General features: G+C 33.1%; 1 protein-coding gene across 1 annotated transcript; it reads right to left on the bottom strand.

Moving 5' to 3' along the window:
* Window positions 1-4,292: 4,292 nt before the first annotated feature.
* Window positions 4,293-5,826, bottom strand: LOC145116002 (uncharacterized). Its single transcript, XM_079052369.1, has one exon. It carries the CDS (start codon window positions 5,764-5,766, stop codon window positions 4,462-4,464), a length of 1,305 nt encoding a protein of 434 aa, XP_078908495.1. The 5' UTR covers window positions 5,767-5,826; the 3' UTR covers window positions 4,293-4,461.
* Between the last annotated feature and the right edge of the window lie 6,947 nt (window positions 5,827-12,773).

Here is a 12,773-nt window from a genome sequence, read left to right as displayed (position 1 = left end):
TTTTATAGAAGATCTCTGATTGCATAATTCAACATTAATATGTGTCTGATATCTTTTCAATAGATATTTGTTGTATGGAACAACATTTATATTATCCAACTTGACACCCGATTTTTCTACATAATGACCATCGTTTCTACACCTATATTACGGAAAACCATTTTGATTAACAGAAGAATGATTATAGAATTGTTTTGGAAAGTTTTTAGAGCACTTTTTATCCACCATGCATGGACAACTGATATTTTCAGCTCCAGATGGACCATGAATCATAAACTCATTCACAAGTGAATACAATTCTGGTTCTTCAATTCTGTCTGGTATCTCGGCGGAAATTATCGGATCGATAAATTCAACAGTTGGTAGCTTGTTGTCAGAATGCATAAGTAGACATATATGACTATGCGGCAAACCTCTCTTTTGAAATTCAATGGTATAAACATCTGTAAAATAATTTGCAAAAAAAAGAAGATATGATTAGATTGTAAAAACATATAAAAAATATAGAATAATAAGAGTAATGTTTTACAAATAATGAAAAAATATAGTTTGAATTACATGCTTGAACTTTGCCGAAAATGTGATTCTCCCTTAAGTCTTTAATGAATGCATCAAGCTTGGTTACATCAAAATAACTTTTGACTTGACCAATTCCTGTAAAAATAAATTAGTCAATAAAAATAAATTAAAAAAATATATAAAGTGTGAATACAAACCATCTCAAATGTTAAGTTTTACAAACTGCATCACTATAACAACACAAGTGATCGTGGGGTTAGTTTTAAGGTATTGTGACATCTGGTATGGTTGAGTTCCAAATATAGTGACCTTCAGATGTACAGATCTAAATAAAAAATTAAATTAGTTATTACGAATAAATTGTGATTAAAAATAATAAAGAAATAAAAGAAATATAAGCTCATTGTAGGTTGCTAATAGTCATATTTATGTAATGCTTGGATGGGTTAGGATTTGATGTTTCAAGTGCCCGAAATGAGACAATTTATCCAATAACATCTACACACTCATCCCTTGTGGCCATGGAGGTTCGCCTGCAGTGCCTCCAGAGCATGAGGCAAAGCTTCATGTTTGCAGCGGGGGATTAGTCGGTGCGCGAAAGCTGGCCCGGAAGCCCTCATTAGGGAAGTTCCCTTTCAAAAAAAAACATCTACACAAGTATAATAAAATATAATAAGTAAGATTAAGTTAAATATTAAAATAATCAAATACTAAAATGTATAATAAAATACACAAGTTATAAAAGTGATTGGAATAAAATTTAATAACTAACCAAAGAATACGTCTCTTGGGCATGTTTGTTCAATAATAGAATTAAAATCAACAAACATAAATCCATTCACCGGTCCTGAAAAATCCTCACATTTCTTTAGAATACTTTTCCAATTCAAAGTTGTAGTTTGTTTATGACGCGTAGCACTAAAACCATTATTCACAGCCGCCATATTGGGTTTTAAAATGATATAAGTTTGATCTTCCTTTAAAAGATCATCAAATCTGGAAAATTATGATTGAAAACACGAGAATTGTATTTTGTACCCTGTTAAATTAAATAAATAACAATTATTTTATTGGTTAAAACATATGTAATATTGAATGGGGTATTAAAAAGATAACAAATACAACAAACCTCCTCATCCATCACGATCATTTCAATTGATAAAACCGTATTATTGTTGATAAAGTTCCACATTTTCAGCACCCGCACTTTTATATGTGAATCATCATCAATTTGTTCAGTATTTTTTAGGTAAACTTTATTACCAATATTCATTTCCTGCAAACAATTGAAAGCATATTGAAATGTAACCAAATAGCAGAATGAAAAATAATACATAGTAAAATGGTCAATGTCCAACATGTTTAGCATAAATAAAATTATCTAAAAAATACAATCACCTAATGTACAGAATGAAAAATAAAAATCCGAAATTTAATCTGCGATTTAGTATATTTAGCATAAATGAAAGTATCTAAAAAAATACAATCACCTAATGTACAGAATGAAAAATAAAAATCTGAAATTTAATCTGCGATTTAATATTTTTCTGAAAAAAAATGATATGGCATATAGCATATTTTTTTAATCTGAAAAAAACTAAAATTCGTTGAAATGTTACAGAATTGGTCCCTACAGATAACATTATTTAAACAAATTGTCATTTTTGTAAACAAATTGTCCAATAAGATAACAATAAGTAATTAAACAGTTACATATAAATATTATATAATATTATCTGTTATATAAATTTAATCTTTCATTTAATATTTTTCTGTAAATATGATACGGCATATAGCACATTTTTTTAATCTAAAAAAACTCAAATTCGTTGAAACGTTACATAATTGGTCCCTACAGATACCATTATTATATAATGTTATCTATTGAGGGTGATCTTTTGCCACAGATGGTTAATTAGACTTGCAAAATAGATATAAAGCAGACCATGTAGTTTTAAATTAGAAACAACCTTAAAAACGATCAATTGAAATTTATTTAAAAGGAAACAATATAAGATTAAATATGTAGAGTTCTTAAAAAGGAAGAAGTAAGAACATAAACATGAAAACTCTGAAAAATATATCCAATTATCGACATTGTACAAATGCATGAATTCAGATTGCGCTGTAAAAGAAAGACTGCACAGGAATTCAGATTTCTAACCTTGTGTAGTTGTTGGTGTCGTCGAGGATGATTATGCAGGAAACGATCACAAAATCAAGGAAATTAATCCTGGTACCGACAGGAGGGATTGAAGAACTTATGTTAGCAACTTGATTTAATGAATAATTTATGTTAGCAACTTGATTTATTGAATAACTTATGTTAAAACAGATAAAACTGAGAATGTATAGTGAAGAAAAACTGAAGAAGAATACCGTTTGCAAAGAAATCTCTAAAGCAGAATCGTGGATACAAAAGCGTATAGATGGTATAATGGTATATATTTCAGTATGCATTTATTTGGTGCAAATTTTTTGGGATTTAATCACTGGAAATTAATCAATTTCCAATTTCAAAAAATGAACTTCCTTATTTTAGCGGATATCACGTATTTGAAATTTGAATTACCGATTTTTGCATATTATTTGCATATAATTTGCATATTTATATATACTAGGTGTGAGACCCATGTATTACATGAGTTTATTTAAAAGAAAAACTAAATACAAAATTCTAAACATTTGAGAAGTTTGAATTTATAAGAAAAGTAAGAAAATATTGAATTATAAAAATTAAAATGTTTTTTTTCTCATTTAAATTTAAACAAATAATTTAGATAAATAAATAAAGAAAATTAATAAATCTTTAATTTAGTAATTTTGAAATTAGAAGGAAAGTTCATTAATTAAATTGATATACATTTATTACTGCATTTAAATACAATTTGGAATTTAATAAAATGAAAAAAACCATAAAATGACATGTGGAATAAAAATTAATTTAAAAAAACCACAAAATTACATGTGGCAAAATAAATGAGAATGTGACATGTGCCAAAAGATCTATATTTATTAGGGAGGATTTATTGCATGTATATATAGGAATTGAAGGGCATTGATGTAAATTCAGTTGAATAAAAGAAGCGGGAAAACTTGATTTAAGGGGCTGGGAGAGTGACACTTGGCGATTTAGTATTTATTTATTATAATAGGGGATATAATTAATTTAATTTTGATAAAAAAAATTCAAGAAGTGTTAGGAGTACTACCACTCCCTATGAAATTCTAACGAAAAGATGGTAGGCAAGCCAAAAAATGACATGGAATAAAAAAAAATGATGTGGCAGGGTCCTATAGCCAATTTAAATCATTGGTGGATCCATAATATGCATCAAATGATTATATGATGAATTTTATTCGGAGAATCCATTACACCGGTATACCCTTTGCATACAATATTTCAAAATTTCAGCACAAATCTCTCGGAACGTTGAACCTTTCCAACACTTATTTAATTATTTGGAACACATGCAATAAGTTATTAATTTTATTCCTTTTAGCTTGAAGACTTGGTTCTGATCAGTGGCATACAATAAATGTATGAAGGTTGAGATGTCATCATCATTATACATCAGTTTTCAACATTAAACTAAAAAAATTATCCTTTTACAAACAGGATAATTGTTTAAGATGAAACTTGTATACAATGATGATAGGATATATCACAAAAAATATTAATCAAAAGCAGTTAAGCATACCTTTTATATGCATATAATCATTTTATATATACTTGTAATACATATTCATCCGAAAACTCCGAAAACTATATAGGCCAGAAAGATCATGAATTCTATACCGATTGAACATTAATGCCTTTTCTTTTTTGATTATATATCATGCAAGTTAAAGAAAAAGAATGGAACTTATCACGTTCTGTTTATGGTAAATAAATTCTAATCATTTAGACAAACGGAGTTACATTTGATACAAAAACTGTTGTTATTTTGTATTGCAAATGACACAATGATCAAGAATCAGTCTAGCAATGATGCTTCCGTCTTCTATCCTCAATCCACGACTTTGCTTGTTCCAGAGGTGGACACCATAAGATGAACTGCATAGTTGACCCAACTTGGCTTCAATCCATCTAAGATGCTTCCTGTTTACCGGAGGTGTAAAATAGCCTCCTATACGTGTCCAATCAACTGGATAAAATGCCTTTGGAGGTAATACCGTAAAATTCAACTCGAGTGTTGTAGCTTCTCTTTGGACCACTCTTGATACGAGGTAAGGTCCATTATAACCCCATTTGTTGCCATTAAATGTTAATGCGAATTCCTCCATGAATTTGTATAACAAAGGATGGTTCTTGTCGAAAATCAAGACAGCATTATTCAATCTAGTCCAGTTCCCAGACGTGGCTGTGCTTTGTGCACCAATGGAATTGCGCAGACTGCTAAAATCTTTCAATATGACGAAGTCTGTATCCACGTAAACACCTCCATACTTGTAAAGAATAGCCAGTCTGATCAAATTTGACAGGTTCTGTGCTAATGGAATTGTACCAGTTTCTGTTTTCCCATTCTTGATATGATCAAGCCAAGATTGTGCTGGGGTGTTCTTGAACAGGAACTCCAAGTCTGGCGTGATCGCTTGAACTCTAAACCCACGATCAGTGAATGGTTTCAAGATTCCAATCCCATAAACGGAGTCCATAGTGTTTGATAGTATCATCAAACAGCTTTTAGGGTTAGACTTCAACAAAGCATCTACAGCAAGAACTTCTCTATCTCCAAAAACCCTCAACGATGGTGATATCCAGGTCATAAAGAACCTAACCTTGCATCCATCTTTAAAGAATTCTTGAACCCGGTTCTTGAATCTTCGAGTCAACGGGGTTGACTTGAGAATATCGAACTCAGGAAGCTTTTCTTTGAAACCGTTTATCTTTTCTTTCCTGGTGTGATTGAATAGTGAAACCGACGGCTTGTGATCATCTTCTAAAACAGTTTTTTGAGCATCTTCTTTAAACATGCGGATCGGTTTATGGATGGAATACGAAGTCAACTTTACATGTCGTACGATGAACGTCGGATTGTTTAAAAGAGGAGGATGAATTGGGCTTATGGTTAGAGGTAAAGTATGAATAGGATGATAATTAGAAGGGAGGGTATGTGTAGTAATTAATATGTAGGTGAAAAATATTGCTGCAATGGAGATGGCGGATAAGACATGGAATCTGGCACAGCGACTGAGGCTTAGCCGCCGTTGCTCCGCTCTTTTCAGAGAATAAGTTTTTATCATCGAAGATCGGATTAATTGGGTATTGGCTATTTTCAAGAATAGAATGCAGGAGACTAATGAAGTTCCTCAAACTCTTAGTTTTAATTATACTTTTAATTTAAGTGGAAGAAACATGCGGGAATAGTTTATGTCTCTGTTATGCATGGAATTGGTCGTTGACGAATGCAAATAACAGGTGGACATGTGAAATTAATAATTCCATATCCGATATTTTTTTTAGGGTCGCGATTTTTCGTCGTATATTTTTCATTCCTCCACTGAAAACATTATATATTTACATTTATACCCTTAAGTTTAATTAATAAATAATGAAAAGAGAGAAACGTAATTTCCAAACGAGGCTATTCCTCCTTCCTCTTTCGTTGATGTTTCTTTAGCCTTCTTTATACAACATGCTTCTTCCTCCCACTCTTTGATCTAGACTTCCCGTCGGTATGCTCCAAAAGTTGACGCTCTCGTCCCGTCATTCATCCAAAAATCGATTGGTGTATATGTGTTTTCCTGTTGGTATTCTAATTGATTTATTTAATGTTTCAACCATCTCCAATGTTTCTTACAAATATTGCTTTCTTTTTCAATGTTGTGGATGTGGATTGAATCATTTGTTGTAGTTACAAACCGGGAAAGACCAACACTACAGTAGCAGCAGCAAGACATCTGAAGTCCCAGGCTAAAGACTTCGTAAATGAGAGTAAATTTTCTCAGGCACTCTCGAATAATAGTTGCAGGGACTTGAGAGAGTGAGATAGTTTGGATAGGCGAAGAGGAGGGGGAGAGGCCACACATTCTCTTACGTCGCAACATTAAGCTTCAATTGATTGCTTCCACATCTCACACCATCCACTAGTTTTTCAAGTTCTAATATGTCTTCAACACCAGTGGATCGGTTGAAACCAAAGTTTGTACTATTGACATTCTTCTTCTTCTCCGTATATACAACCACCTTGCCGAATGTTTGAAAATCCCCCACGAATATCGCTTCTATCTATGTTGTCTGGTGTTTTACTCACGTGAAATGTCTTGACCCCGTTCTGCTCATATCTTCGATTTGGCGTTCTTTGTCGTCAAACATCCATTCATCCCTTGTCACGTTGGTTAATCTCACCTTTCAAGTGACAACTATATTCCACATTCAATTGAACCCATAAATTAAAAACACATTTTAACTAATGATAATTGGAGGTCGTTAATAGGTGTTTGGAGTAGTATTTGTGGTGTGTTACTTCCGCCTAAAGAAGCAAACCTGAAGGAAGAAGAAGCGTCATCGTGCGTTATTCCGTTATTCGGAGTTTCCACTAAACCTAGAATCTTTCTCTCTTTGATACCTAGAAACTAAAATAGGGATATAATTGTCAAATCATTATATTTTTCCGTAGATGTATAAAAAGATCTGTGGAAAAATCAATACCATTTTTTCAACATTGCATCGAAATAAATATTTTTTCATAACTGAACCTTCATTCTAATTAGCTATCATAAAAGTTTTACATACACCTAGCGGACAAACGAGCAACAAATTGTACCGCAACCCCCTTTTTGGATAGTAAAACTAATTCTTTTAAAAACAACATTCATATATCTTTGGGACATAACATTACTATGTATGATCCGTTGGACTCTATTGAGGAGCTCCACACCATCTGGCACAAGGAAACCGAAAGTATCAAATGCAAAAGGTATAAATGTGTATTGGTTTTTCATGCATACTTTCTCGTGTTTTTCCACTTTGCATGATGCATGTTTTAAAGCAGTCTGCCCCACAGTGAAAACCCCACTCTCGAAGCCCACAATAGGGGAAACCCCTGTTAGATCCACACATGCATGTTTCCCTTCATCCTATCTAAAAATTAAAACATCGGCTAGTCTAAGTGTTGATTGTCCTTCCAACGGGTCAGTCATAAAGTTCACCTGTACCTCTTTCTTGGCAGAAACCCCGGTGCGCCTAAATATGTCAAAAAGAACATCCTTAACCATAGTGTGTCTGTACTTGAAACTCGAAACCTCTCTACAATGAATTGTATGCTCTGCAAAGGAGTCCAAGCATGCCTTGCGACAAACAGGACATGTCTCATCAACTGGAAACAAAGGGATCAGAAGGCGATACTTGAGAATAGCACGATATTCCACTCACGACATATGTTGGCTAAGACCGTCAATAAAAATAGTCATAATAAGCATGTGGTGCCCTTAGACACTCAAAAACTGCTTTCTGCCTAATAGTCATGTCGAAGTGAACTTCCATGTATTGGACAATTTACTAAAAATGGCACTTGCCAATGAATGTTGGGCTTTTGGAGCGACGGTATCCTCATTAGCTCGAATCACAAACACAGGCCAAAGCACAAACATAATCACAATCCATACCACATACGTCTCTATCTCGTAAGATGTGGTCTTGTAACACCCACGATTGAGCTTGTGAGGCCAAAAAAGCATAACAGGAAGCCTCTACCGCTGCGTACAACCGCAAACCATAAAAAATAATTGGTATTGAAGCAAGTCTCCATTGAAAAGTCCCTAAAGAAAGGACCCCCTACAAACCACAATGTCCTCAATCGACCCACATAACCCTTTATCAAAATACAAATCCGCCTCCTCCATGTGAACGAATGGACACGTCCTCATGCCAAAGAAAAGTTTGGCAATGCCCATGCAAGATCGAAGCAAAATGAGCTCACTCTAAAGGTCGTGTAACTGTGGAAGAAGGTGCATCAAATCAAAAGAGATGTTTATGGATGTAGTAAGAGTATTAATTAAACTTAATAGTAACAGTAATTCCACCAATGGTCTCTATCGTTTATGTTTGTCCTTATGTTTAGCTCTACCTCTATTTTTTAAGTCTACATCCTTATGGTTTGGTTTTGTTTTGGGTTAGTTCATACCAAATCTTAAATGATATTTATTATTATTATTATTATTATTATTATTATTATTATTATTATTATTAGAAAAAAGAAATTAGAGCAAACTAGTAAGTTACTACCTTAGTGAGGGGAGTCTATGATGTGGATCGAACTTGCGTAACTACAAACGTTTAGGGAGAAAATATGCAAATATACAAAAACCTTGTGGCCAAAGTTTGAAATCCAAAAAGGCTAGGGACTAAAGCTACCATTATATGAAAGTTTTGTGGTGAAAGTGTGAAAATCCAAACTTGTTAATATATAAAAGTCTTGTGGCTAAATTTTGAAAGCGAAAAAAACTAGGGACTGAAACTATCAATCTTAAAACTATTGTGATAAACCATACTCTTTACTATTCATTTTCACTTTCTAATTAATATATATTGTAATTATTGAAATCGTCCATGTGGTTGGTCAAAATTACATATTTTTTCCCTATCTTTATTTTTTTGCTCTCGGATCGTTCTCTCTCTCTCTAACTCTCTCTCTCTCTCTCTCTCTCTCTCTCTCTATATATATATATATATATATATATATATATATTTGTTGCACGTATCATCGCTATTATTGACGGCGTTAATGTTTTTATGTTAGCCCTTAGTAAAATGACGATCTTATCCTTGTATATATTTTTAATTATTAAAATTTATTTAACTTTTAGCCATTAATAAACATTATTGAAAATTACAAATCCATTTACATAACCCACCAACCCAAGTGACATAGAAATCATCTAATTCCCTCATTCATGACACCTTGTATCCTTATCACCAAATCTCCTCCCCCTCCGATCACCTGCCATCATAGACACACACACACACACACACCAGAACCATTTCATCTTCGGTCTCTCTTCAATTTCCCTTTAACAGATCCCCTGCCACTACCATAACCAACTCCGCCCTCCACTCAACCATCGTCGTTGTTTGTGTAGCCGCAACCTTAGATAACATATTCCTATGTGTAAATATATTAAAAAAAAAAATCAAGGTTTTGTATACATTCCTTCTATATTATTCTACTACTACATATACAAAGCAAATAGTATTAGAAGTTAATTCATCTCCTTGATTTCTTGAAAAAGTGAGACTAAAAGCTTGAATCTTCTTACAAGCTTCAAACTCTTTTTTGTTCTTCAAGACCCTATGGAGAAGACGAACAATTCCCTAATGGGAAAAAATATGATAAGTTCCCATTGAGGTTAATTTGGAGTCGCATGAGGTTAATGATATAATAAAGTAGAAAAACTCTATAGAAAAATTCTAGGTGAGATGTGTGTTTGAAGAAATTCCAGGCAAGTTGGGTAGGTAAGTTGGGTAGGTTTTGGACAAAGAAAACATCACAAGGGAGATATATACGGTCTAAATTGATCTCGAAGATAGTTGGTTCACTAGATCACCATTTGATAGTTTGGATATTGTTAAAATATTTTTTACTTGTTCATAACTTTGATTATGTTTTTGTTGTTGTATCTTCGATCTTCATTTTACTTTGCTTTTATGTAGCTCACACATATAGTTTTTTTTAATGGGTTCCATATCAAATTTGAAGATACATTTTCGAGTATGGTTTAGGTTGTGAAAAATTCTCTAGTTTTTTAGAAAAAATTTCAAGAAAAATGAATTTTGAAAACATGTTTTCTTCGATAACTTTTTCTAAATTTTTCGTTTTCAAAAATTATAATGAACTTCGAAAACTAATAATTATTATTTTCCATACTTTTCCATTCCCAAAAGTTTTTTAAAATATGGTTATTGTCACTGCAGCCCAACCAACTAACATGTTTTAATTTAAAGAGTTTTTTTTTTGCATTCTAAGGGAAAGAATTCATATTTTTAGAATTTAAAATGTCCCTTTGCGAAAAGTTAAGGGGTCACCTTGTGAAGTCTTCCTAATCAACAAGTTGCCACTACATCAATTAAATTCTCTCTCTCTCTCTCTCTCTCTCTATATATATATATATATATATATATATATATATATATATATACATGTCGTCGGGAAGCTTTAATCCCCTATTTCCTTCCACCGGTGACTACCTCTAACATTCCCATTAGCACCTCAAAAATGGTAGACACGCTAAGGCAAGAAGAAAGAACAGGTTCATCACCTCTCTAATTTTATGGCCCTATACATGCTCCTTCGGTTACAGGCCCTGCTACATACCTAAAGTCTCTAAAGTTTATTTGATTGGATATTATTCGATTTCAAATGGTTCTAAACATGCGCACAATTTCAAGTAGTAAAATATTATTGATTGTGCATGTTGTTCAAGCCATAAAGGCTAACGGGGGAAGAAGATGAGCTACGCAATTCCTATGCGTAAATATATATAAAAAATCAAGGTTTTTTATATTTTCCCTGTATATTATTCTATTTCTACATATACAAAGCAAATAGTATTAGAAGTTAATTCATCTCTTTGATTTCTTCAAAAAGTGAGACTAAAAGCTTGAATCTTCTTACAAGCTTCAAACTCTTTTTTGTTCTTCAACACCCTGTGGAGAAGATGAACATTTCCCTAATGGGAAAAAAATATGATAAGTTTCCCTTGAGGTTAATTTGGAGTGGCATGAGGTTAACGATACAATAAAGTAGGAAAATTCTACGTGAGATGTGTGTTTGAAGAAATTCCAGACAAGTTGGGTATGTTTTGGACAAAGAAAGCATCACAAGGGAGACACATACATCTAAATTGATCTCGAAGATAGTTGGTTCACTAGATCACCATTTGAGAGTTTGGATATTATTAAAATATTTTTTACTTGTTCATAACTTTGGTTATGTTTTTGTTTTTGTATCTTCGATCTTCATTTTACTTTGCTTTTATGAGCTCACAAATATAGTTTTTTTAATGGGTTCAATATCAAATTTGAAGATACATTTTCGAGTATGGTTTAGGTTGTGGAAAATTCTCTAGTTTATTAGAAAAAATTTCAAGATAAATGAAAATTTCGAAAACGTGTTTTGTTCGATAAGTTTTTCTAAATTTTTCATTTTCCAAAATTATAAAGAACTTCGAAAACTAATAATTATTATTTTCCATACTTTCCATTCCCAAATGTTTTTTAAAATATGGGTACTGTGACTGTAGCCCAACCAACAAACCTGTTTTAGTTTAAAGAGTCCCTTTTTTGCATTGTAAGGGAATGAATTCATATTTTTAGGGTTTAAAATGTCCCTTTGCGAAAAGTGAAGGGGTCACGTGGTGAAGTTTTCCTAATCAGCAAGTTTAATATACTAGTCACTTAATAAGATGCCACCTCATCAATTAATTTCTTTCTTTCTTTCTCTCTCTCTCTACATGCCGCCGGGAAGCTCTAATCCCCCATTTCCTTCCACCGGTGACTACCTCTAACATTCCCATTAGCACCTAAAAATTGAAAGAAAATGGTAGACATGCTAAGGAAAGAAGAAAGAACAGGTTCATCACTTTTCTAATTTTATGGCCCTATACATGCTCCTCCTGTTCTTACTGGCCCTGCTACATACCTAAAGTCTCTAAAGTTTATTTGATTGGATATTATTCGGTTTCAAATGGTTCTAAACCTGCACACAGTTTCAAGTAGTCAAATTTTCTTGATTGTGCATGTTGTTCAAGCTATATGGACTAACAGGGGAAGAAGATGGCCTACGCACTTCAACTATTCGATGAAATGCTTGACAAAGAAGAAAATGATTTGCTCCTTGACCACCATGATTAGTCTCTCTACCCACCACCAGTTGTCGAATAATTAGATCTAAATCCATGTAAATTGAACCGTGCAGTTTGCTCAGATGAGAAACGGGTAAGATATCCAAATCGAAGTGGTGACGGGGCCCACTGGGACCTGGGGCTGGTGTCAGAGCTAGAGAAGGAACCGGAGCCAATGCATCATTTTACATAAGTAACGAACGTATTTATGGCGAAGAAAATGGGAAAATTAGTAATAATATCGGGGTACTCATGCCAATAGAAGAGTCCGAAGGAAAAAATGAAGATGCAGCCATGAGATCTAATCAATCGGAGAGAATCAAAACCCACCACCATGTTTGTAGCTTAGATAATCCTTTGTTTCTATTTCACCTTTTTCATGGATTTTAAGAGTATAATACTCATTAAAT

This window comes from Lactuca virosa, chromosome 5, assembly GCF_052849685.1.
Source record: "Lactuca virosa cultivar CGN04683 chromosome 5, Lactuca_virosa_CGN04683_v6, whole genome shotgun sequence".
Taxonomy (NCBI): Eukaryota; Viridiplantae; Streptophyta; class Magnoliopsida; order Asterales; family Asteraceae; genus Lactuca; species Lactuca virosa.
Note: the sequence above shows the minus strand (reverse complement) of the source record. Positions and strands in the feature narration are given on the sequence as shown.